This window comes from Maylandia zebra, linkage group LG18 (assembly GCF_041146795.1).
Source record: "Maylandia zebra isolate NMK-2024a linkage group LG18, Mzebra_GT3a, whole genome shotgun sequence".
Classification (NCBI taxonomy): domain Eukaryota; kingdom Metazoa; phylum Chordata; class Actinopteri; order Cichliformes; family Cichlidae; genus Maylandia; species Maylandia zebra.
The window spans coordinates 601,035-628,771 of record NC_135184.1 but is presented as its reverse complement, the minus strand read 5'-3'; the positions used below and the strand labels follow the sequence as shown (position 1 = coordinate 628,771).

Here is a 27,737-nt window from a genome sequence, read left to right as displayed (position 1 = left end):
AGTGCTAACATGTAAGCGAGCTAGAAGACTGGCAGTCTGGCTGGGTATCCAGTTAGGGAAGCAGCACGTTAACAAGAGAATTCTGAGTAAAACCAAAGTTACTTTCCCTAGTAACTAGTTACTTTGAAAGTAACAAGTAACTTGAAGTAACTGAGTTACTTTTGATAGAAATAACTAGTAATGTAACCAAGTTACTAAAGTGCCTTACCCAGCGCTGGTGATGACTGAAGAGCAGAGGATACAGCCGGCGCCCGCGGCTTTCAAAGCTGATGTGTGGACTTATTTTGGATTCAGGACAAAAGAAGGCGGTAAAGACTTTGACAAGAGCTACGCAGTCTGTAAAATCTGCACCACCAGAGTCAAATATTCCAGTAACACAACAGATTTACGAACACACGTGTGTAGACACCATAGCGACGCAGCGTCAAATGCTAATTTTAAAACGAGGCGACCCCGCTCAACGGACAATTGAAGAAGTTAACTTTTCAAACATGGAGCAGGAACTTCAACTCGTGCAACAAAAATAAGGCAGTCAGTACTTGTTCTTATTTGCACAGACATGCGCCCTCTGAGTGTTGTGGAGAATAAAGGATTTCGTAATGTGATTAAAACGCTGGAGCGCCGTTACATCACGGACATCGCTCTGCCAAAGTCAAAGCGACAGTGCCGGACTCCCTCAGCTCGGCAGAGACAGTTGCTCTGACATGCGACGCTTGGACTTCGAGAGCCGCTGAATCGTACGTGACTGTTACAGCACATAACGGACCAGTGGAGCCTTCAGCCTCATGTACTCAGAGCCATGCATGACAGTCACACAGGTGAGCACATTGCAGCGTTACTAACTGACGCTGGGGCTGAATGGGATTGAACGGGATGGAACAGCTCCTATGATGTGATAGAACAATTTTTAGAACAGCAACCAGCCATCTGTGCGGCTCTGCTTTCTGCAGAAGTCAGGAAGAGCGAAAAATAAATTGACATCACATGTGCAGAAGCTGTCAGGGCGCTGAAGCCTATGAAGGACGCCACCCTGGTGATGTCAGAGGAGAACATGCCATGATTGGCCTGTCCATGATGGCTCCTCTTCATGCCAAGCTTGTGACATACTACCAGACTCAATGATGTGTATTTTACTTGTGCCAAGGACAAAGCTGCAAAAGTGAGCTGTGTGGATAATTACAGGCCGATTGCACTGGACAGTATTTTATCGACGGTGCTAGATTGTGTGTTCATCGCTTCCCTGGATAATCAGTTCGGCTTCAAACCAAAGCACCGACATGTGCATACACGCAGGCGATGAAACAGCCGGTTGGTAGGGCCAGAGGGAGCTTTCTCTCTGCAGCAGACAGTAAATGCACAGAGAAGTGTCCTGAGAGCGTGTCGATCCGCTTGTATTCCTGCACAAAAATGTGGAAATCACTGAGAAAACACTGCAACATGTAAAACCTCAGATCTGAGATGTTTGATATTTTGGTTGAGTCTCATGAGCACTTTTATTTAAAAGAGGAAATTCTCTTTTTCAGGTTGTACTAAAAGTGCTCCACGGATGGACACTGCAGGGCTGTACTTTATTTTATTAGCACTTGACTTTAATAGCACTTTACATTGTTAATGTTTGCTTGGATTCTTCAAGCAGTTTCATTTTTGATTCATATTTGTTTCTGTTAAGGTCACATGAAAAGTGCTTTGTGTTGATGCTCCACTGAGCAGTGTTTGGATAAGCACTTTACAATCATAGACCTCAGTGTGACACGGTTACTGTGTTCATGTTAAAGAAATAGTTGATATTTCAGTCAAGCAGTTTTTGTTTCTTTAGCTGACACGACTTCTAATAAGGCCGAAGTTAATTTCTCCGTTCATTTTGAACTTGGAGTGTTTTTGTTTCAGATGTTTCATGTCATCATTTAACAGTTTGGACTGTTTACTGCGAGTTTAATTTCACAAACATCGTCTGGCTTTTAGTATCGCAGCGTATCGTCTACCCTGTATCAGGATACATATTGGATCACCGGATTCTTGCCAATACGCCCCTCAGGAGACAGACACCCTCGACTTTTAAGATTATCCAGCCCTGAGTGTCAGCTTTGAACAGTGCTTAAAGTTAGTCCTGGATCAGGTGACCCTGAATGCTCTCTTAGTTACCATGCAACAGTCCATCAGTTACCATGGCGATGTACGCAGTGCCTTTGTAACCCTTAAAACCAGGAACCTTCCTGGTGACGAATTCAGCGAAACGAGGAGACCAAGCGACGAATCCAAAACTAAGAAGCACTCAGACACGGAGAACACGTTAACGCTAACATGAAGGCATTCATCACGCTGTTCATGAATCAGTCGTGGCGCTCAACTGCGCTTAAACATGACAGCATGTCACTACAAACACGTCTTATTAAACTGTGACAGACTAAGCTGTGAAAACTGAACTGATGGCCCACGGCGCAGCGTGAGCTGTTTGGAAACTCCACCGCTGCGTCTGAAATAACAATAAATCACGCAGACGTTTTCTACTGTTCGTCTGAAGTCGGGTGGCGGGGGCAGCAGGGCAGCTCGGACCTCGCTTTCACCGCCTCCTCCTGCGTATCTGGGGAGACGTGGAGGCGCTCCAGGCCTCAGAGAGATGGCGCCTCTCCGGCGTGTCTACTCCAGGGCCTCCTACAGGTAGGAGACGCCCAGACAGAACGCCTCACCCAGGAGCCGACGGCCTTAGCCGTCTCCTTTCACTGTGGAGGAGCAGCGGCCCACGGATGAATGAACTGTTCGCCGACCGCGGAGGCGGAGCCTGTCCATTTGCACCGCCTGTATCTGCGATCTCATTCTGTTCACAGAAACATCAGGCGATCTCAACAGCGAAGCGCCACCTGGTGGCAGATGGCTGCAGAACATTAGGACACAAAACTTGAACGACATCAGTTATTAAAACTGTAACGATCAGATTAAACGACTACGTCTGGTACCGACTAGTAACAACAGCGACGACTGGTCGAGGAGTCACACATCCACCTTCTGTCCTCCTGAAACATCTCTGCAGCTTTCATGTCCCACAGAGCTGTGATCAGGATGCTCCCTCAGAGGGACGCTCACCTGTCCTGTGCAGCTTTGTGTGTGTGGATGACTGAATGTAGCGTAAAGCGCTTTGGGGCCCTTAGGCACTAAGCAAAGCGCTACAAATACAGGCCATTTACCATTGATTTGGAGTTTCCAGGTGACATCCAGCAGTCTGCGCTGACGCTCCATCTCTTCCTCGTACTGCACAGGATCATTATGAACTTCAGGCTCCTCCTTCAGTCCCAGCTGCTCTCCCTCCTGACTGCTGCACAGTTCCTCCTGTTCCTCTTTAATCTGTGGAGCTTCTGGTTCCTCCTGCTCCACACTGGAGCTCCTCTCCTGGTTAATGTCACAGTTCTGTCTAAGTTCTGGAGCAACAAAAGGGATAAAAGAAAAACATAACTAATGGAATGATTTTAAATAATAATAATTCTAAAGGTGGGAAACTGTTGACCTGACTCATAACATGATTGTGTGACCAGGTTTTGTTGGAAAACTGAGTTTTTCTAAGACAAGACAGACCTGAGCCTGCATGAAGTTTGAGGCATTTCAAGCCTTTTCTAAGTGCACATGCAAGTTTTCATATAAGCTCAGCTGTAGCTCACACTCAGCTGGAATCGTTAAATCAAACCATTCAAAGGTTCTCTGACAGTAAAGAACATTTAAAGCATGCTAGTCTAAGGCTAGCTCCTGTCCTAGCACCCTGTGATTCACAGCATCCATCCAGACTCAGTGCTGCGTATTGAAACAGTCGGTTTGTATAGGGTCACATATTCATCTATCCTCATGTGTTTCATTAATGCCTTTGATCGAGCAAACCACAGGAAACCTGTTCCTGGATACATGGTGAGGATTCTCTCTTACTGGGAGAATCATCACGAGATGCAGGTTAACTGGGGAAGCGGGATATCTGCCCCCTGTGATGTCAGCCAGGGTGGGATCACGTGTTCGCCCATGCAGCTGAGCGCCTCTAACACCGGATCTTATGAATGCTGGTGATGTGCGTATCGATCCTGAGATATCGATTCCTCCGATACCAGTCATTTATGTTCTAGAACAGGGGTCCCCAACCCCTGGGCCTCGGACCGGTACTGGTCCGTGAGTCGTTTGGTACCGGGCCGTGAGAGTTGAGGCTCAGGTGTGAAATGTACAGTTTTCAGGGTTTTTATCGGTTTTCAGCGTTATTTTGTTATCGTTTTTATCGTTAACTTGGTTTTCCTGGGTCTTTTCACGTGTGTTATGAATAAATTTTCTTTTTTTCGGTACTGGTACTAGTTTTATTTTGTTGTATTTATCCGCGACACCTTAAAGACCGGTCGGGCATAAACCGGTCCGTGGCGCAAAAAAGGTTGAAGACCGCTGCTCTAGAATCGATTCTCACATTAAAATATCGATATTTTAGTAATTTAAGGTAAATTTGTAGTTTATCATTAACAGCAACACAGTGGAAAGAAACTATAACATTCGGATTGTCTACATTCAAAGGAACTACTTCCGCCTTTCATAGTCATGAGTGAAATACGGCTGTGGAAATGTCTCGCCGCGTGCGCACTCACAACAACGGCTGAGCGTAGTCGGAGTCACGTGTGGACGTAGTTTACCTCCACAAACAGCTGAGACGTGGTTTGGATACATGTGGCAGAAAAGTGAGGTGTTGCGGGCATACGTGCTCCACGAGCGCCCTCGGTGGAGTGAAGCTGCCGTCCGCTCCTTGCTGTCTAAATATAACCGGGCGCTGACGTAAACTCTTCTGTTTTATCAGCTGTGTGAAACCCCGCAGGAACCCTCCCGAGGGATTAATAAAGTTTAATTTAATCCAATAACTTTAATCTCAGCCAAACCGATTTACTCACGAACAAATGAAACACTGAAAAAGCCCAACAACATTTTTAAGTTATCAAAGTGACTTATACATCATGTTTGACCCGAGTAGCGACAGACCGCGGGGCTTTGAAGACGACGTGTCGGCTCAGATGTTTCAAGTTCACACAGCTACATTCTGGCCTGAAAACTTGTTAAAAGTTTTTTGCGACCCAGAAAGAGAAATAAGAGTGATATTAAAACTAAGTCGCTGCCGCCGTTGTTGGAGACTGGAATTGGCTGGGCCGCGCTATGAATTCTGGGATATGGTTTTTCAATTTTGTTGTCCGGGTGGAAAATCGGGAGGGTTGGCATGTTTGGTTGTGGCAACATCACTAACCTTGTCAAACACAGAGTAAATCGTACCACAGAATATGACGCGCGTATGTTGAGACTGAAGAGGAGGACAGGGACAGGTGCTGCTGGGGCGAGACAGACGTCTCTCACGGAGTCCTTTAGTGCTGCAGGCAGGCAACGTGTTCAAATAGCACAACTTTTTTATTTCCATATGATGCACTCTGCATTATTAAGTGATAAGAACAAGTAATCTGATGTCCTGTAATCATGATGACGCTATAATTTGAGATACAATAAATAAAATAAGTTTTTGTAAAGAGTATCGGATCAGTATCGTCGATACCGCCCTGAATTTTACTTGGTATCGGAAAGGAAATCACTGGTATCCACATCACTACTGAATGCGGATGACCAGCCTCATTCTGGACCGTGTTTCCGGAATGCAGTAAGCTAGGGAGCTGATTGGAGATGTAACAGCCAGAGATCTGAGCGGAGGCGCTGTTACTGTGTGTATGTGGATAACAGCAAACACTGAAATTCATTTCCTGCACGCAGAAATTAATTAAACTTTTCTTTGCTCAAAATATTTTTTTTCTCAAAATGCAACATTTGCGCTTCCACGTGCTCAGCGACACGTTTCCTTTGTTAGCTAACGATGAAGATCCTCCGCCAGTCCACGCATGCTCATTCACACTCACCTGTCCTGTGCAGCTTGATTTGGGGTTTCCAGGTGATATCCAGCAGTCTGCGCTGACGGTCGATCTCTTCCTCGTACTGGACGATCGTTTTTTCAAACTCCAAGAATATTTGTTCAGCAGCAGCAGTTAGTCGCTCGTTGATGAACTCTCTCAGATACTGAACTGAAGGCATCGTTGCTGCCGCGGCTCACACACTCAGCTCACACACTCAGCTCGGCCACACGCGAGGAAAGTGAACAATACTTCCGCCTTTCTTTGTTTACTTCCGCTGTTCCCATGTGTCCCAGCTGTTTCTCATGCTTGGATCCTGTCCTGTGATCAGCCCTCTGCCTCCGCCCTCTGTGTCGTCACGATCAGCTGGGTGGAGACTGTTGTTTACTATTGTCAGCTGTTTGATATCTGCTGATTCAGGACACAGAGTGACAGGTGTGGTTTAAAGTTCACAGAGGAACCAGGTCACTTTGACCTTTAGAGAGGGGTCTGTCTGAAAACAGGGTGGTGCTTGTCGTGTGCAGCGGTCTGTCCTGGTTTTGGTTAAAGGAGTCTGATGAGGTTTCATCTGAAAATGAAGCAAATGAAACGAAACGCAGCTTTTAAGCTTCTTAAACACAAATGTGTTTAAGAAGTGTGGCAGCCTGTTACAGCAGCTCTGCTCATTCTGAGTTTCTTTCTTTCTTATCTTTTTTCTCGTAATTTTTTTTATAACTAACGTATTAGTAATTAGTAGTGATGGCCAAATGAAGCTTTCCGAAGCACTGAAGCTTGTATTGAAAAACGGTTCATTACTCGAAGCTTTTCAACACAGTCCTCTCCGGTGACATCTGGTGGTGAAACTTTTGAAGAGCAGCTTGAATCTGCAAAATAAAACGGACTGCTCAATCATCGCTGCTCACTCAAGAGTGGAGTTCTCTCTGATATTGGGCCACCGTTCCGTTGCTTTGAACATGTAATTGGTTTTGTTTTCTCGATTGGGGGGCTGAAAAAATGTAATGCGTATTTGCGTAATACATTTTGATCAATAAACTTTCCCTATTTAAACATTTATTTATTTAATACATTTATTTAAACATGCACTATGGTGTGGCCTTTCTTTGCTCATAACTCCTTGATGTTGGTAAATACAATAAGTGAGCAATATATACATTATACATATGATAACACACAGCACATTATGGAGTATGCCCCTGCTGTGGAGTCCTGCCTCCATCTACTTGTCGTTTAATCACTGGACAGCTGGACAGGTTCATACAAAATATTAGATTAGGCCAATTGTCCTATACATATTTTTGACCTAGGGGTGGGATTGATTGTGAACTGGAAAGGGAAAATGCTTAGGAAGCTGAGTACGGCTGCATCGTCACTGATTTGTAGAATCATTTTGATTCGATACAGGATCCGATTCAATTTGATTGGAATCTGGAAAGTTTTGCCTCAGTCAGAAATATTACAAGTCTGATCATTTAACAGTATATATCCATAATTTCGTATCTATTAAAAGAAAGCTGACACATGTGAGACTTAATTAGAGATGTAAACAGAGAGTTATGAAACCTGCAGCTGCAGAAGCCAGCGAAGAAAAAAGAGGCAAACACAGCGCGGACCCGCCGACACATCAAAATCTGACTCTGACGCGTCGGGTCCGCGCTCTGTGTTCACGTTTGTATGCAGAATCCGTAAACCTGCTCCCAGTTACTGTTTTAGCTGTATGGTGTTTGACGACATGTTGTGAGGTTTAACCTGAGATGCTGGCGTTTCAGGCATAATAACGTTAATTTACAAATCGACACGGGATTTTAATGAATCAATATCACTTTATTCAATTTAGCATGGATTGTAATCAGAAAAGCGATAATCAAAACCCACCCCTAATCAAGAACTTGCAAAGTAAAAACATGATCTATGTCAGGTAGCCCTTTTGTTATTTACATTTAAAAAGAGGATTAGTGTTACTGTGCGCTGGCTGAGTCTGTTTCTTTTCTTAGAAATAGTTTCTCCTGCCCTGGAGAAAATCCACTTGCATGGAACAGAAGAGGCTGTGGAGTGCAGGAACTACACTGCAAGTTGGTAGATATGCAGGTATTCCTGGGTCCTGCAGACTATCACCTAAAAACAATAAACAAAATGATTTTCTAAACTGTAGCAATGTAATGTACGTATAGTGTCAAATACATTGTTGTAGTCTTCATTAGCTTTAATTCACATGGAAGTGTTCCTAAAGTCATATGCTGTAATGATATTTCCATTATGAAAACATGATTTTGGACATTTCAAGTTTTTCACTTCGGCAGATAAAATGAATTGAGCAAAATCAACTCAAAATATTCCCACACGCCAGAACGTCCTCTCTTCCTCGCTGGCTCCATATCTGTCAGTGGAATGATCACCTCGTCGCTCTCTGTCACCATCAACACACTCCACGAATCCCGTGGATGATTCACTTCCTTATATCCGTTTGAATCAGGTACCGAAGCAGTTACGTGCGTAATGAAGCTTCGGACGTCACTGGTCATGTGACTTTTGCCAAACGAAGCAAGCCTCGACACAGTGCTTCTGAACCAGTGTGTTGTTTTTTTCGACACATGCTCCGGAGCGTCAGCTTCAAGCGGGCCATCACTAGTAATTAGACTCTGCAACCATGTTCTACCGTTTTGTGCTAGTCCTGGTCGTTTTTCTCAGTTTATTTCTACTTTTTTCACCCGTGTCTGGGGACCCAGAGCAGGGATCCTTTGTTTACAGTAAGGATCAGCTGTTAGCGCTGAGTCCTGCAGCGGTACTGCCGGCGGACAGACCCGATATTCCCAGCGAGCTGAGGAGGAAAAGACGGGGGTGTCGTGCTGGGAAGGAGCGCCGTCGCCCGAGAAGGAGACGTTATCGACCATCTCTTCCTTCTGTAATTATTGGAAACGTAAGATCTACAGGAAAGGGCAGAGCAGGCTGTACCTGCTGCGGAGACTCAGGTCGTTTGGAGTGGAGGGCCCACTCCTGAAGACCTTCTATGACTCTGTGGTGGCTTCTGCTATCTTTTATGGTGTGGTCTGCTGGGGCGGCAGCATCTCTGCTGGGGACAGGAAGAGACTGAACAGGCTGATCAGAAGGGCCAGCTCTGTTCTAGGATGCCCTCTGGACCCAGTGGAGGTGGTGAGTGACAGGAGAACGGCGGCTAAGCTGTCATCCCTGATGGACAACATCTCCCACCCCATGCAGCAGACTGTGACAGCACTGAGCAGCTCCTTCAGTGGGAGACTGCGGCACCCACGGTGTGGGACGGAGAGATTTTGCAGGTCTTTCCTCCCCACTGCTGTCAGACTCCATAATAAAGACTTTAACTGATCAAGCACACACATCCATACATATGCAATAATACTAAGTGCAATAATCCTTTCTGTCATCGTTGTATTTTTACTCAGTTGTATATAGCATTTGTATTTGTATTCTATTTTTATCTTATTGTATATTTATTTTATTTTATTCTACTGTATATAGTATTTTATTTTATTCTATTCTGTACAGTTGTGTACTGTATTTATTCTTATTGTATTCTAATTTTTGCCTCATAACTTTTGCACTGTCCACTTCCTGCTGTGACAAAACAAATTTCCCACGTGTGGGACTAATAAAGGTTATCTTATCTTATCTTATCTTATCTTATAAACTCCTGGATGTCATCACAGAGGGCTGATGTGGACGAACATCACCAGGTGACACGAGAACCAACAACAGCTGGAACATGACTGATGCAGCCAATCAGGAACAAGAAGAGGTGAAGCCCCACCCACTCCTAAGCAGGAAACCCTGAGTTTTGTTTTTTGTTTTTTTTAAATAAACTTTATTTGTCGACAACAATATGAACATTAGTTATCCATGCATCTAAAATGTACAGTGAGCATCACAGCAGGAGAAATAAACAAAAAGCAAAAGAAAGGTCGATGTCGAAACGGAGACAAACGGTGTGAACAACAAAGAAAATCATGATGTGCAGCTGAGATAGAGAGGAGGCCTCCTGACATCATCTGGGTAAATCTCATTTATGACTTTAAAGTTAACCTCTTTTACTTTAAGGGGAAGTGAAATATACTTTCTTCTTATCACCTTAACCTCCTTGGATTCAAATTCTTTTAGAATACACAGAGGATGCACAGAGGATGCACAGAGGATGCAGTCTCCATCGCACTTCACTCTGTCCTCTCACACCTGGACAACAACAACACCTACGCCAGAATGCTGTTTATAGACTTCAGTTCAGCATTCAATACAATCCACCCCTCACAGCTCATCAGGAAACTGACAGGCCTGGGCATCAGTTCCCTCATCTGCAAATGGTTACTGGACTTCCTGACCAACCGCCCCCAACATGTCCGGCTGGATAACCGCTGCTCATCTACAATCACGATGAACACCGGTGTAGCACAAGGCTGTGTGATGAGCCCTTTCCTCTACTCCCTCTTCACCCACGACTGCAGACCTGCTGATGGTTCCAACACCATCATTAAGTTTGCAGATGACACCACGGTGATTGGTCTCATCAGTGACAACGATGAGGCCGCCTACAGGGAGGAGGTGGATCGTCTGGCTGAGTGGTGCGACAGAAACAACCTGCTGCTCAACGCCGAGAAGACCAAGGAGCTCATCGTGGACTACAGGAGGAATGCTGACCCACATCCACCCATCCACATTAAGGGGACGGCTGTGGAGCGTGTGAGCAGCTTCAAGTTCCTGGGAGTCCACATCTCCGAGGATCTCACCTGGACGACCAACTGCTCCAAGCTGGTCAAGAAGGCTCACCAGCGCCTCTTCTTCTTGAGGACTCTGAGGAAGAACCACCTGTCCTCAGACATCCTGGTGAACTTCTATCGTTGCACCATCGAGAGCATCCTGACCAACTGTATAACAGTCTGGTACAGGAACTGCTCTGCCTCGGACCGGAAGGCGTTGCAGAGGGTCGTGAAAACTGCCCAGCGCATTGCCGGAGCACCACTTCCTGCCATAAAAGACATCTACAGGAAGCGGTGTCTGAAAAGGGCTGGGAAAATCATCAAAGACCCCAGTCACCCATCACATGGACTCTTCACCCTCCTGCCCTCTGGGAGGCGCTACAGGAGCCTCCGGACTAAGACCACCAGGTACCGGAACAGCTTCTTCCCCACAGCTGTCAGACTCCTGAACTCTGCCTCCTGACATCTGACCCACGTTAAACTCATGGACTGAACATACACACACCCACAATGGACAACTGTACCCTCAAACACAATAATAACATGGACTGAACCACCACTCACAACCACTAGCACTTTATATAGCCTCTGTAGAAACTATCTACACCCTCACTTATCTTAACTGCACTACTGTATAGCTCTGTGTAAATAATCATTCTGTACATACGATAATTTTTAATCCTACAACTGTTTACAACTTGCATAGTTCCCATTTCTGTATAGCTGTATATCTCAGATTTCTGTAAAGTTATTTATTTCATATTCTGTATAGTTTTTCATATTTATATCCTGTCCATAGCCTGTACATACTTATAGTTATAGAATATTCACAACATACTTCATACCGTGTACATTATAACATACCATAATAGACCCATTTCTGTAATATACTCACATATCTATATTATTGCTAATATATATTGTAATATATCTATATCACTAAAGCACTTCTGGATGGATGCAAACTGCATTTCGTTGCCCTGTACCTGTGCATGTGCAATGACAATAAAGTTGAATTCTATTCTATTCTATTCTATATAAATTCTTTGAACCTGGTTAGGACCGATTTCATTTATCACAATATTTCTGATCGCCTTGTTTGTAAACCTGCTGTCACCAAAGTGAGCTCTGCAGAGTCGTCCAGGAGAAATGTGCACAGTGTCTTCTTTAATCAGTGATCTCAGGGCGACTGGGATGGCTTTGGTTAGTGTTTTGTCACTCTGAGCATCATCTTACATCAAACTTCTCACAGGACGTCTCATGTTTTAATAAAACCCTATTTTCATCCATAAAATGAGCTACAGCCCAAGTCCCTTTGGCTCTCCACTCATCCGTGTACACAGCGTTTCTACACAGACGACATGCCTGCTGCTCCGGTGTTGTGCCAAAAACTGATTGCTCGTATTTAAACTGCTATAAGAAACTTGTTGGGCTATAATATGTGAAACATGTCAAATGCTTCCCTCATGGATGACATAAAGTCATCTTGAGCCACAAACAACATTCGTGTAACAAGCTAGAAGCCGCGATCAGTTTTTGGCAGCAACGTTTATATAACCTTTATTTATGCAGTTAAAAAAATCTTATTAACATTGAAAATGTCTTTTGTCAGAGTAAGTTGGCCAAGAGGACAGAAGAACTGGGAGCAAATATTACAATAGTTCAGTAAAAATATTTGAAGTAGCGATAAAGGAGCGGATTGGTTATAATGCAAGTACAACAACACAGAGTTGTAAAGATACTTGAAAAACAGATATTTTTTAATTCTATATAAAACCTCTTTGTAAACCCTGTTCACCGAAGTCTGTTTACCAACATACGTAAAGATATTACACATAAAAAACACACAGAAACATTGGAAATCAGTTTTGGCACAACACCGGAAACACTGAGTGATGAGCGAAGAAATGCCAGCCTCGTGCCCTCTGACGTTGTTGCTGTTACACTCCTCACCAGCAGGCGGCGCCTTTCCGTCCACCAGGAGAGCTTCGCTGTGACACGAAGCGGAAGTGAAGAGGAAGCGGTGCCAGTGTTGTGTGTGAGCTGAGTGTGTGAGCTGCGGCAGCAACGATGCCTTCAGTTCAGTATCTGAGAGAGTTCATCAACGAGCGACTAACTGCTGCTGCTGAACAAATATTCTTGGAGTTTGAAAAAACGATCGTCCAGTACGAGGAAGAGATCGACCGTCAGCGCAGACTGCTGGATATCACCTGGAAACCCCAAATCAAGCTGCACAGGACAGGTGAGTGTCCCTCTGAGGGAGGATCCTGATCACCGCCAGGGCCGTGCAGAGATGTCTGAGGGGCGGGTGCTCGAGGGCACATAGACCCAGGCTGAAGAACAACTACACACATTCATCAAGACTCTAACATGAATCAGATCACACTGTATCACTGTCATCAGGTGTGTTTTACCTGGTTGGTACACTGTTGGAGGGCAGGCTGTGTTGATCTGAGGCCGAGTCCACAGGAGAGACGCGAGCTGTCAGACACACTCTCCAGTATGCTGTAGCCACAAGTTTGCATCATGGTGCTGATCCAGAATCCTTCCCTAATGTATTAATAGTGAAGTGATGAATGTAAAATCTATGACGAGTCAGTGTGTCTGGCAGATGATTCAGTGTTTGAACTGTGGAGATACAATAATGTTGCTGCTGTAAAATGTTGTCGTGAATGTAAATATAATATAATCACTTTTTAATGTGTTTTCTTTAAAACACAGTGTGGGTCTAATATGTGGAAATGCATATTAGATGTTTCCCCTGCAGCGCCACATCAGCCAGACGGCAAAACGTGCACGCGCTCTCTGCGAGCGTGTAACCAGCGCGCTCTGCCACCGAGGGCGAGCATTGGTTAACAGTCGTCATGTGACTGATGCAAGTCAGATCCAAGGCAGAGAAAAATGCCTCCGCTGCACGTCTGTGTTTATCATCACGAGGGCTTTCCTCCGGAGGTCGCAGGTCTTTGCACTTCAGGCTGTTTCAGTGAATGGTGCATTAAAGGTCTTTCTCTTCGTGGGAAAAAAGAACCTGGTTTGGAGACGTCAGTTCTGCCTTTTGGCTTCAGTTCGCGCTCTCCATCGTACCTGCAGCAGGTCGTCACACAGTCTGAGATGGCGTGCAGGTAAATGGGTGATGACATCAGAGTGGCGTGAGCAGGTGGTGGAGGTGCTCATGGGTGGCTCAGGGAGGACATGTTGGCGACCTTTGACTCTCACTTTAATAAGTAAACGTGTTACAGAAAAAAGCGCTCGGCGTGTATTTATATTCACTTTCATATAAAACATGTAAAGATGTGCTGAACTCTCACACACGAGCGACGCAGTCATGCTGTAAAGTCCTGTTAATGTTTCTGTGGTTGTGACTTCTTTCTTCTGTCTCTCCAGACGTCCCACAGCAGCAGGTCTGTGAGGAGGAGGAGGAGGAGGTTCTCCCTGAGCAGCAGCTCTGGAACCAGGAGAGAAGCTCCAGTGTGGACCAGGAGGAACCAGAAGCTCCACAGATTAAAGAGGAACAGGAGGAACTGTGCAGCAGTCAGGAGGGAGAGCAGCTGGGACTGAAGGAGGAGACGGATACCTTCATGGTGACTGCTGCTGAGGAAGGAGAGCACAGTGAACCAGGAGGAGACGAGGAGCAGCTCCTCTGTCACAGCTCTGCTGGAGCCGAGAGCCAGGATCAACGAGGAAACAAGGATGGAGCGTCAGGTGAGAAGTTGTGTTCTTATGAAGTGTGAGACGAGTTTGACTGAATGTGGTCGTTCCACTGTCCAGAGGCGTCCAAACTGCTGAGAAATATCTTCAGGGAAAATTAGCTGGAGAAGCAGTGATGTGTTTTCCGGGGTCAAAGACGAGCTTTTAAAGCGAGCCGCTCCTTCACCGGTGACTGTCTGAGGTCAGTCTAATGACGGCTGCTTTCTGTTTGTGTCTCTGCATGTTCTCATAAATGTTGCTGCATTACTTTGACGCTGAAAACTCTTCACAAACTCGAGTCCTCCTGGTAGATTTAGCTAGTTTTCCAGCTCCTTCAGGATGAGTGTCGTGCAGAATCTTTTTTTTTTTTTTTTGAAAATATTTTTATTGAAAAAAGAAAACAGTACTTGCAGTTACCGAAATACAATCAACCTTTCTTAATTTTCCTAAGTAAATTAACATATATATATATATATATATATATATATATATATATATATATATATATATATATATATGAAAAAAACAACAAAAAAAACAAAAAAACAAAACAACGCCCCCCCCCAGTCCCACACAGATCAACACAACCATCAAACATATTAGAGGAATATAACAGTAACAAAAGTAGATTTAAACAGGCAATACCTCTAGACTAGCAAAATAAGAGATAAAGGGTTGCCACTTGTGAAAAAATTTGGCTGTGCAACCTCTCAACGTATATTTAATTTTTTCAAGTTTTAAAAAAAACATGACATCTTTAAGCCACCGGGAAATAGTAGGATACTTAGCAGACTTCCAATGCAACAATATTAGACGTCTCGCTAATAGGGATGTGAAGGCTATAATATCCCTTTGTGTGGAATCAAGTGTAAGTGAGCGAGCAGGAATCCCAAACACAGCAATCAGAGGACAAGGATGAAGAGTTACCCCAAGAACAGTTGACATAATAGCAAAATACCTTGTCCAGAAACCTTGTAGCTCAGGGCACAGAAAAAACATGTGGCTAAGGTGACAAGGAGAACCATGGCATTTATCACATTTATTTTCCACTTCTGGATACAATTCAGAAAGTCTAGACTTAGAGAAATGCACCCTGTGTATGACCTTAAATTGAATAAGTCCAAGACGAGCACAGGAGGTGGAAGATCGTATCCTCGTTATAGCCCGTTCCCAAGACTCCTCATGTATTCGAAATCCCAGTTCTTCTTCCCATGTACACTTAAGCTTAACATTAGAGTGGTTACTAAAAGACAGAATAGCATCATAGAGTTTCGAAATGGTTCCTCTGTGATGAGGAACAAATGATAACGTAGTTTCCCACTGCTGTTCTGGAGGTAAAGAGGGGAAATTTGGGAAACACTTGGCAACAAAATTTCGAATTTGAAAATAGCGAAACAAATGGGTAACAGGGAGATTGTAACGAGAAGACAAGTTGGGAAAACTATCGAAAACACCATCCACATATAAATGTTTGAACTGTTTTATACCCTTGTCACACCACACTGAAAATGTCGAGTCCAAAAGTGAAGGGGGAAACAAATGGTTTTCGCTTAGAGGACCCGAGGAAGACGGCATTACAAAATTAAAGTGACGTCTAAACTGAAACCAGATTTTGAGTGTGTTAAGAACCACCTGATTATCAGTGTACAGAGAGGGTCTCACGGGTAAAGAGGAATAGAGCAAAGCCGGTAAAGAAGAGCCCTTACATGATGATAGCTCCAATTTACACCACGAGGAACCAGAAGATTTTAGCCAGTAGCAAAGTTTATGGATGTGAGCGGCTCAGTAATAGACTAAAAAATTAGGTAATGCAAGTCCTCCACTAAATCTGCATCGCTGCAGCAAAGTTTTAGAGACCCTAGGTGGCTTCCCTCCCCAAATGAAAGAACCAATAATCTTGTCCAGTGAAACAAAAAAATGTTTCGGCAAAAATAAGGGAATTGACTGAAATAAAAATAAAAATTTTGGTAAGATGTTCATTTTAACAACGTTAATCTTACCGATTAAAGAAAGGGGGAGATTACCCCATCTTTGAATATCAGATGTGACCCTAGATATAAGAGGAGACAAATTTGCTGATTTAAGGCCAGCTAGAGAGCGAGTCACGTTAATCCCTAAGTACTTAAACCCAGACGGACTGAGACGAAAGGGTAGATCGGACTGTTGAAGTTGACGTGCTGCCGTATTAACAGGAAAACACTCACTTTTCCCCAAATTCAATTTATAACCTGAAAACGAACTGAAGTTCTCCAGAATACTTAAAACAGCAGGGATGGAGCATGCGGGGTCAGTCATATATAATAACAAGTCATCCGCATACAATGATACTTTATGTGTAATTCCATTACGGATGATTCCCCTGAATACAGAAGAAGATCGCAATGTAATAGACAGAGGCTCGATGGCAATGGCAAAGAGTAAGGGAGACAAAGGGCAACCTTGACGACAACCACGACCCAGCGCAAAATAATCAGAGTAAACATCATTAGTATGAACACTGGCTTTAGGGGACGAATAAAGAAGCCGAATCCAGGAAATAAATTTATCACCAAAACCAAATTTCTCTAAAACTGCAAACAAGTACTCCCACTCCACCCTATCGAAAGCCTTTTCAGCATCTAAAGAAATCACAAGTTCAGGAAGTTCAGATAGACGCTTTGAGTAAATAACATTAAAGAGTGTACGGGTATTAAAAAACAATTGCCGTCCCTTTATAAAGCCATTCTGCTCTTCAGATATAATTCGAGGAAGCACATCCTCAAGGCGAGATGAAATTACTTTAGCCAATACCTTTGCATAGGCATTAAGCAGAGATAATGGCCTGTAGGAACCACAGGAGGTTGGGTCCTTGTCATTTTTGAGAAGGAGCGCTATGGTTGCTTGTGTGAAAGTAGGTGGTAATGAACCGGTTTCCAAGGATTCGTTAAACACAGACAAAAGCAATGGTGCCAATTTACCAATAAATGTTTTATAGAATTCAATTGGAAACCCATCCGGGCCCGGGGCTTTATTAGACTGCATAGCTGTAATAGCTTTTAATACTTCTTCAACAGATAATGGGGAGTCCAATTGCCCCGCATCATTAGCACCAATAACAGGGTTTGAAAGATTATGAAGAAATGCATTCATTTTAGCTTTATCCGTGGGAAATTCGGACCTGTGTCGTGCAGAATCTTTGTTCTCTAATCGTTTTTCCCTCTCAGCCATAAAAGGCTGGAGGGATGTTGTTGTGACCCTGCCAAGCTCCGATGTTGTTCCCGCATCTGCTGGAGCCGCTCGCCTGGTTTGGGAGTCACCGCACCCAGTGCTCCAATTCCCACTAGGACCACTGTTACCGTCACCCCCCACATTTCCCTTTCTGTGCCCCGCTCATGTATTGACCCATGTGCCTGTTCATCTTACCCACTATGATGCCCGACAGGAGCGTCCACGTGGTGCTGAGGCAGGTTATTGGTCGGTAGTTGGAGGGGACGGGTCCCTTCTGGGGGTCCTTGAAGATCAGGACCGTCCGACCTTCAGTTAGCCATTCCGGGTGTCTGTCGTCAGCTAGCAGCTGGTTCATTTGTGCTGCCAGGCGCTCGTGGACTGCGGTCAGCTTCTTCAGCCAGTAGGCGTGAACCAGTCAGGGCCTGGTGCTGTCCAACTCTTCATACTGGAGACCCTTTCTTGGATGTCTGCCACTGTGATGGCAGATGGCTTCCTTCTCTCTGGTGTACCTCTTCAAGCGGTCTTTGCTTGGCAGTTTCCAAAGATTCTTCATTGCACCTTTCTGCAACTGCAAGGATAGAACAGCTGGGTCTAGAGATGCTTTTTGAGTAAAGGTTTAACTACAGCCAGCTTGAAGGCCTGTGGTACATAGCTGATCATTAGAGATAGGTTGATCATATTTAAGATCGAAGCATTAATTAATGGCAGGACTTCTTTGAGCAGTTTTGTAGGAATGGGGTCTAAAAGACACGTTGATGGTTTGGAGGAAGTAATTATTGAAGTTAACTCAGAAAGATCAATTAGAGAAAAAGAGTCTAAATAAGGAGAATGAGGTGAAGTTGGATTTTCAAATTGATGCTGTTGGTCCAGCTGCTAAAATCTAGGGATGCTAATCAAGAACCAGTTCCCAGTACTCCAATTCCTTGGAATCATTAGTCTGCCTACCTATTGATCCCGCTTATAGGTTCTTGCACTCTCGCTACGATCAGCTGATTAGTTTGTGTGTCGGAGGAGGAAAATAGTGGCGTGGTCTCAGCGTGGACAGGAACCTTACTTTTATTTTTATAGGAAAAAAGATGAGCGTGATGGTAAAGGGGGGACTGCTCCAGGAAAGAAACAGCTGTGTTATGCTGCTAACAAGGAACGAGGAAAATTGATAAGGAATGCTTATCAGTTTCCACCCCTACTAAAATCCCAGTGACCTTGACCTCAAGGTAAGGTAACATACGCGTATTTGCGAGGAGTCTGAGGAGGAGCACTGGTGCACTCAGTACGTTTTCATTATTCCTGAATCCTGATCCCTCTGTGCTTTGAGGATGATTGCGAGTCTGGCTCCTCTGCCTAACCAAACCTTTACCAAGTATCACCAAAGTCTCCACAAGCTAATCAGACCTGGTAGGACTGCTGCTTCACCTTCATTCGGTGTGTGTCGTCGGGGGTCAAGGCCTTGGTGGTCCGATCCCCAGCCAACGAGGCTGGCTATTAGGACATGGAAGGTCACCTCTTTGGTGGGAAGGAGCCGGAGCTCGTGCATTAGGTTAACAGAGACCGGCTTGATATAGTCAGGTCCATCTCTATGCACGACTTGGGCTTAGGAAAATCCTCGTGGATTTGAACTGGAGTCTGTTCCAGTCTGGGGGTGCCCTCAGTGAGAGGCGGTGGGCAGGGATGGGAGTCCCGTAGCCCCTCGGCTTGCTGGGCCCGGGTCCTGACTGTTGTGTGTGTTCAGGACATATAGCTTGCACAGCCTCACTTCAGTGTGTAGGCTGTTGGTACGGTCTCTGACCTTTAGGGGCTCTCCCCATGCCAGAGAGCTCATTCTCCTCCTCCTGTGTTTCAGGTCTGCCTCATAACCGGATGTGATGTGTCGCAGCTCGTCACCCACCTCATAAAGACCGCCATCTTAAATGCCATGCCCCTTTCTTCCCTTTTCCCTGGCTTTGAGCTGCAGTGATTTGGGCAGCATGCTGTAGCTGTGTAAACCCTGTGAAGCTTGGTGTGACTTTGTGTTTGTGAGTAAAGGTAACTGTAGTGATCCACATTGGAAGCATGTTCAGGCTCTCGGAGGTTTTTGTTTCAGCCTTTTCTCCTGTTTTGTGGTGAGACAGTGAGCTCGGCCATTGTACTTTGTTTTCTTCTTTTCTGCGATTTGTTTGTTGTTTTGGCTTCAAAGATCCTGACGCTTGGAGCTTCCCTGTTTGATTTTGGTCCTAATTGGTTCATTAATTGTAAAATAAATTGTGTTTTACTGACGTTAACTATGCGGTGGTTAATAGTTTTTTTTCACTTTGTGTTACACCCCATCTCGGATAACACTTTACTGTTATGTGGGCTGTAATAGCTACACCTCCCCAGTGACAGCTGGGTCAGGCTCCACCACCCCCAAGACCTGGAACTGGATCACCATTTATGAAAATGGAGACAATTGTGAGTATACTTACTCTTTTCTTGTATCACTTTTGTCATTTCAGAACTCCCGCATCACCAGAATGTGAAGGAGGTTCTCCAAGAGCAGCAGTTCTGTAATCCAGAGAGGAACCCCAGTCTGGGCCAGGAGGAACCACAAGGACAACTTTTGCTCGAGGACGGGACCAATACCTTTATGCTAACAGCTACTTGTGAGGAAAGTGACCACAGCGACTCAGAAACAGATAGCGAGCAGCTCCTCTCTGACGACTCTCCTGAAACTGAAAGCAGAGATCAAGAAACGAGCAAGCAAGAAGGGTTGGGGTTAACTGAAGATGCAGGGTCAAAGCCAAACAAGGGACGTCAGGGAAAGGAAACTTACCAGCTCAGCTTGCCGATTTCAGTGAGCCAGTGTAATGAGACTTTCAGTATTTCCCGGGGAAAGAAGCATCACATGATCCAAAACAATGTGAAACTCTACGTGTGCAAAATATGTCGTAAAATTTTCGTGAGAAGGTATCACTTGTCTATGCACATGAGAATCCACACAGGTGAAAAACCATATTGTTGTGAAACATGTGGGAAACGTTTCAGTATAAAACGCAGTTTGGCTCGCCACATCACTGCTCACACAGGAGAGAAACCATATTGTTGTGAAACATGTGGGAAAAGTTTCAGTGCTAAAAATAGTTTGTCTTACCACATCACCACTCACTCAGGCGAGAAACCATATTCATGTGAAATATGCAGGAAATGTTTTGGTCAAAGCAGTGCTCTGTATCTCCACAAGAAAACCCACACAGGCGAGAAGCCGTATCATTGTGACATCTGTGGGAAAAGTTTTCGTCAAGCTGGTCACTTGTCTCGCCACAAGAAAACTCACACTGGTGAGAAACCATATTCTTGTGAAACATGTGGGAAAAGTTTCAGTCAAAGCAGTGTTCTGTGTGCGCACAAGAAAATCCACACCGGGGAGAAACCTTATCATTGTGAAATATGTGGGAAAAACTTTAGTCAAAAAAGTCACTTGTCTCGGCACACAAAAACTCACACAGCTGAGAAGTTGTAGTCCGTTTGAAAGACTGCGTTCTTCTGTCGGTCAGTAAAAATAATGTTTCAGTAACAGGTGGAGTAGAGAGAGCTCAGAAGTGCCTTTACTTTGTCACATTATATGTGGTTTGTCAAATAACATCAATTCAATTCAATTTTATTTGTATAGCGCCAAATCACAACAACAGTCGCCTCAAGGTGCTTTGTGTGTGTGAATGTGTGGATGACTGAATGTGTAAAGCGCTTTGGGGTCCTTAGGGACTAAGTATACAAATACAGGCTGTTTATTTACCATTTTAATGTTTTTGCTTCTTTTCCTCATCACTCCATCTTTGTGGAAAAGTCTTTCTTCCACTGTGTGTTTTGTTAGTATTTGTAACTGTAGGAAATTTGTATTCTTTGTTTTTTAACCTTTCCTAAAGTTGTTTCAGGATTTGGAGGTGATACTAACAAATTAGAAAAAAATGTGGTTAACATGATGTGAAAGCTGTATAAATAAAGTTTTCTTCTATAATTTCTGGTTATTCAACATTTAATTTTACAGACTGCAGATTCTTGCCTGCCTTTCTCTCCACGAGTCTCCTGGATAAAGGCCTAACAGAGCTGGAGAGAAAGCGAGTGGACTTCTTTAAGTTTTACATTTCATCCACAAAGTTTCTTCAGTTCTAAAACCAATTGGTGGAGAGTCCCAGGTATTTAAAGCCCAGTGAGAGGGTCGCTGACCCACTATTGAAAGTGTGAAAAAGGGTGTGGGCCATCGTAATCTGGAGAGGAAATGGCGTGTCACAAATTTAGAGGATCATCATTTAGCCTGGAGAAATAGTTTGCTGCTTTATAAGAAAGCCCTCCACAAAGCCAGAACATCTTACTATTCATCACTGATTGAAGAAAATAAGAACAACCCCAGGTTTCTCTTCAGCACTGTAGCCAGGCTGACAAACAGTCAGAGCTCTGTTGAGCCAACCATCCCTTTAACGTTAACTAGTAATGACTTCATGAACTTCTTCACAAATAAAATTTTTATCATTAGAGAAAAAATTACCAGTAATCATCCCACAGATGTAATATTATCTACAGCTACTCTTAGTACCATTGATGTTAAGTTAGACTCTTTTTCTCTAATTGATCTTTCTGAGTTAACTTCAATAATTACTTCCTCCAAACCATCAACGTGTCTTTTAGACCCCATTCCTACAAAACTGCTCAAAGAAGTCCTGCCATTAATTAATGCTTCGATCTTAAATATGATCAACCTATCTCTAATGATCGGCTATGTACCACAGGCCTTCAAGCTGGCTGTAGTTAAACCTTTACTCAAAAGCATCTCTAGACCCAGCAGTCTTAGCTAATTATAGGCCAATCTCCAACCTTCCTTTCATATCAAACATCCTTGAAAGAGTAGTTGTCAAACAGCTAACAGATCATCTGCAGAGGTTTATTTGAAGAGTTTCAGTCAGGTTTCAGAGCTCAGCACAGCACAGAAACAGCTTTAGTGAAGGTTACAAATGATCTTCTTATGGCCTCTGACAGTGGACTCATCTCTGTGCTTGTCCTGCTAGACCTCAGTGCAGCATTCGATACTGTCGACCATAATATCCTATTAGAGCGATTAGAACATGCTGTAGGTATTACAGGTGCTGCGCTGCAGTGGTTTGTATCATATCTATCTAACAGACTCCAGTTTGTGCATGTAAATGGAGAGTCCTCTTCACACACTGAGGTTAATTATGGAGTTCCACAGGGTTCAGTGCTAGGACCAATTCTGTTTACACTATACATGCTTCCCTTAGGCAGTATCATTAGAAGACATAGCATACATTTACACTGCTATGCTGATGACACCCAGCTCTATCTGTCCATGAAGCCAGATAACACACACCAATGAGTTAAACTGCAGGAATGTCTTAAAGACATAAAGACCTGGATGGCCGCTAACTTTCTGCTTCTTAATTCAGATAAAACTGAGGTTATTGTACTCGGCCCTGAAAATCTTAGAAATATGGTATCTAACCAGATTCTTACTCTGGATGGCATTACCTTGGCCTCCAGTAACACTGTGAGGAACCTTGGAGTCATTTTTGACCAGGACATCTCCTTCAATGCACATATTAAACAAATATGTAAGACTGCTTTCTTCCATTTGCGCAACATCTCTAAAGTTAGAAATATCCTGTCTCAGAGTGACGCTGAAAAACTAGTTCATGCATTTATTACTTCCAGGCTGGACGACTGTAATTCATTATTATCAGGAAGTCCTAAAAACTTCCTGAAAAGCCTTCAGCTAATCCAAAATGCTGCAGCAAGAGTACTGACAGGGACTAGAAAGAGAGAGCAGATTTCTCCTGTTTTGGCTTCCTGTTAAATCCAGGATTCAAAATCCTGCTCCTCACATACAAGGTCTTAAATAATCAGGCCCCATCTTATCTTAATGACCTTGTAGTACCATATCACCCTATTAGAGCACTTCGCTCTCACACTGCAGGCCTACTTGTTGTTCCTAGAGTATTTAAAAGTAGAATGGGAGGCAGAGCCTTCAGTTTTCAGGCCCCTCTTCTGTGGAACCAGCTTCCAGTTTGGATTCAGGAGACAGACACTATCTCTACTTTCAAGATTAGGCTTCAAACTTTCCTTTTTGCTAAAGCATATAGTTAGGGCTGGACCAGGTGACCCTGAATCCTCCCTTAGTTATGCTGCAATAGATGTAGGCTGCCGGGGGATTCCCATGATGCATTGAGTTTTTCCTTTCCAGTCACCTTTCTCACTCACTATGTGTTAACAGACCTCTCTGCATTGAATCATATCTGTTATTAATCTCTGTCTCTCTTCCACAGCAGGTCTTTATCCTGTCTTCCTTCTCTCACCCCAACCGGTCGCAGCAGATGGCCGCCCCTCCCTGAGCCTGGTTCTGCCGGAGGTTTCTTCCTGTTAAAAGGGAGTTTTTCCTTCCCACTGTTGCCAAAGTGCTTGCTCATAGGGGGTCATATGATTGTTGGGTTTTTTTCTCTGTATCTATGAAGCGCCTTGAGGCGACTTATGTTGTGATTTGGCGCTATATAAATAAAATTGAATTGAATTGAATTGAATTATCATCCGAGAAACCATTGAGAAAGCTTGCCTCACCCTATCATGTGACCTGCTGAGAACACTTTATGTGAGCGAGGGAAGGATCTGAGACTGCATTGTAGGTGGCATCCTCAAGAGTGACCTTTGACCTTTAGATGCAGATGAACAGCTGAGTCTTGTCCTGTTGAGGTGGTTCTTCCTCCATGTTGGCTACAATATGTGACACCGATGAGCCCATGGCACAGCCATGGCACAGCCACGTTTTTGTAAGGCAAGGCAAGTTTATTTGTATAGCACAATTCAACAACAAGGTGATTCAAAGTGCTTAGGTTTGTAGAAACCCTCGCTGTATTTAAAATATGTGGTAGTGAGGCAGAGGTTTAACAGTGTGCAGGTCTGAGTGGGACTCCTTTGTGGATCTTTGGGAGTCCACAAAGAAGAAGGCAAAGTGGACCCAAAGGAGTACACCGAGGACGGCTGTGTAAGTCCCGGCGTGTGTGGCATCCACAGGAACCTCTGAATCTCAGCTACAAGCTCGTATAAACTGTTTCTACGAACACCAAAGAGCGAAAACAACAAACAGTTAATGGTCACATCATTTCATGAAATGTCTATAAACAAGCAGAACAGAGCCTCGATAGCACGAGCTACCCGAGCGAACAGTACATTTTCTGAAAGCAGAGATTTCACAAATTCCTAAACTGCGAGTTTCGTCACGCTCCAACGTAAATTTACCGAACCAGCCGCAGAAGCAGACCACTCAATAATAACACAAAGTCAGACTTTTCCTGTTGCTTTCACAGAATAAACATCCATTTGAGACTACAGCTTGTTTCCTGACTAACTCATTCTCCCACAATGCCTCAGAGCTGTTTCCTGTTAAAAAAAAAATATCACAGTTTTCTGCCCAGTTACAGACATTTGATCGTCTGTACCCATGTGGATGCCTTGGGTACAGACGGTGGTATGTAGGGGGGTCAGTGAAGTTGTTGTAGGTAACTGATGACTTTGTCTTTGTGGGGTCTCGTTTTATGGTTTCATGGGTGTTTTTGTCACTGAGGAGTAATTTTGGTGTGATAATCAGTTGAGTTTAGAACAGCAGTTTACCTCCTCCTATGGTCTTCTTTGCTTACATTGTGAGGTTAGACAGAATTTCTTGAACTGGAGAGAGTAGCCGAAACCTTCATCCTCAGTAGGTAGAGTGGTGACCCCATGACCAGAAACCTGGGCGCCCAATGGCTGCCCACTGCTTCACTGAGTGAATGGGTTAAATGTAGAGAGGAATTTCCCCATGGGGATCAATAAAGTATACCTTATCCTGAGTTATATTAATGTATTAATCCCTGTTGTGGCCCATTATGGGCAGCTTTTGTACAGACATGACCAAATTGAATCCTCTGGCTAGCACCTGTCTGACAAGTTCTTCACCCACTCATCCTGGCTGGTTGTGGTGTCTTCATGTTCTCATGGTGTGGGCATTGATTCAGAATGGAAAGTTTTTTGTTTGCAGTTTTTGGAGCTTCTGAAGTTGTTTTTCTTTGCCTTTCATGTGTTGTACCAAGTGAGCTGTGTCCACAAACTTGGGAAACAAACAGGAGGAGCACAGTGAGTTCCTGCAGGGTCTTTTTAATCTTATTTTGGAGTGCATCTATAGCGGAATGGATCTATCCTTTCACTCAGCAGCTGTTTTAATGCTCTCCATAAGATCTGCTCAGCCCTGTTACTCCTGACCATGGACCATTGACACTCTTGGAAAGCAGTCTGTTTCTGTCAAACAGACTCAGCAGACTGCAGTCACAGTGGCTCCTGTGGTTGAGAAACAGAGCAGATGGATTTAAAAAGGCGTGAAGAAGGTAGTGGTAAAAAATGAACCACACATGTTTCACATGATGATGTCTTATGTGTTGGTACAGGGCATTGAAGATGATAACAGTGGGTGGGTTATATTCTTAAACTTAGTTACAGCGCTTTCAGAAAGACATCTACTGTGATAAAGTCTACTCTCCACTGCTGTGTAATCAATTATTGTGAATGTAAATTGTAGGTTTCCTTCTAATGGAGCCTTAGCTTGACGCTCCGCTTGGTCCCTCTTTCCTTATCCACAAAAAACAAAAAACGAAACCGCAGTCCTTGATAGCTTCTCAATATTTACTTCAATAGTCCAAACAGGTACACAGCAACAGAATTCCAAATTACAAAAACTTATAAAGGTCAATTCAAAATGGATGAAGAGAGATTGCGAGGTCAAAAAACCATATGGCTCCACTCTCCTCTCGCCCAACTTCCTGTTTTCTGCACTATCAAAATAAAAGCATACATTTCAAATTAAACTGCATGTAGGCTTCTACATTACCGGCCCCTAATTGTTATCAATGTCTTTGAAACAATTACTACAAAATCTTTAACTTAAATGAAAAGATCTATGGCTACATCACTTAACTGAACTTCAACTATCTTAAAAGAATCTTCTTTCACTTTCCTCCCCTCAGAGGAAACTAGTTCTTGATTTTCGAAGAGTGCATCAATTATCTTCAGCTTCTTGCAAAAGGCACAGCTTTGTAACTGGTCGACAAAGCTCATTGGTCTTGGTCTTTACTTTCACCTGACGCACCAGACCTTTCTGGTCTGGAAAGGTCTCTACGATTCTTCCTAGTGGCCATGAATTTCTGGGTGCTGTGTCATCTACGATCAGCACAACATCACCAACATGGAAATTTCTCTTAGGTGTAGTCCATCGTTGACGCTCTTGGAGCTGCATGAGGTATTCCTTGCACCAGCGTTTCCAAAAAATGTCTGCAAGATATTGGATTTGTCTCCACCTGCGATTTACATACTGGGCATCCTTGTTGAAGATTCCTGGGGGTAATTCTGGCTTAACCTTCAGCAACAGGAGATGGTTGGGTGTTAAAGCCTCCAGGTCATTGGGATCTGAAGATTCCTTTGTAATAGGCCTGCTGTTTATAATAGCCTCAGCTTCACACAGCAAGGTGTGGAGACCTTCTTCATCCAACAGTTGTTCTTTTACTGTGACGTTCAAAATTTTTCTCACTGAGCGGATGAGTCTCTCCCAGCTTCCTCCATGGTGAGATCCTGCTGGTGGATTAAAATGCCATTGGATCCCCCTTTGCTGCAATGATTTTATGATCATACTGGAGTTCCATTCTTTAATTGCTTACTTTAACTCACTGTTAGCTGATCGGAAGTTGGTTCCATTATCCGAGTACATCTCTTTAACTTGTCCTCTTCTGGCAAGGAATCTTCTGATGGCGTTGAGACACGCATCAGTGTCAAGTGAAGATGCAACCTCCAGATGTACAGCTCGTGTGGTAAGACATGTGAAAATGACACCATATCTTTTTACTTGACTTCTTCCCCTTTTTACCAGGAATGGACCAAAGTAGTCAACACCTACTTTGGTGAACGGAGGGTCATCAGGCAGGATCCTGCATTTTGGTAAATCTGCCATTATTTGTTTGCCAGTACTTCCGTGTAGCCCTTTACAGGTGACACATTTTGACAAGAACCTTCTAATGGCTCCATTTGCTCCAGGGATCCAAAATTTTTGACGCAGATGAGCCAACATGTGATTCCGTCCGGCGTGAGCTGTAACATCATGGGTATGTCTTAACACAAGCTGTGTGATATGTGACTCCTTTGGCAAGATGACTTGCTGCTTAGCATCATCTGGCATCGCTGCTCGACTCAACCTTCC

General features: G+C 43.9%; 2 protein-coding genes across 3 annotated transcripts in view; one reads left to right on the top strand and one right to left on the bottom strand.

The window, feature by feature from the left end:
- LOC101466228 (uncharacterized) overlaps positions 1 to 6,265 on the bottom strand; it is an 88,813-nt gene extending 82,548 nt beyond the window's left edge. The window contains exons 1-2 of the mRNA XM_076876666.1: positions 5,901 to 6,265; positions 3,183 to 3,413 (exon numbers count right to left, since the gene is read on the bottom strand). Coding sequence (XP_076732781.1) covers positions 3,183 to 3,413; positions 5,901 to 6,072 — 403 coding nt within the window. The 5' untranslated portion in view covers positions 6,073 to 6,265. The remainder of the gene's footprint in view (positions 1 to 3,182; positions 3,414 to 5,900) is intronic.
- Positions 6,266 to 12,647: 6,382 nt separating this feature from the next.
- On the top strand, positions 12,648 to 21,476 carry LOC101465537 (uncharacterized). Of its 2 annotated transcripts, XM_076876671.1 has the most exons (4): positions 12,758 to 12,854; positions 13,334 to 13,734; positions 13,997 to 14,314; positions 19,978 to 21,476. In XM_076876671.1, exons 2-4 carry the CDS (start codon positions 13,365 to 13,367, stop codon positions 20,979 to 20,981), a joined length of 1,692 nt encoding a protein of 563 aa, XP_076732786.1. In that variant the 5' UTR covers positions 12,758 to 12,854; positions 13,334 to 13,364; the 3' UTR covers positions 20,982 to 21,476. The 2 variants fall into 2 exon arrangements, with proteins under 2 accessions (XP_014266904.3, XP_076732786.1); XM_014411418.3 differs by lacking the exon at positions 13,334 to 13,734 and having other exon boundaries at positions 12,648 to 12,854.
- The last annotated feature ends 6,261 nt before the right edge of the window (positions 21,477 to 27,737 follow it).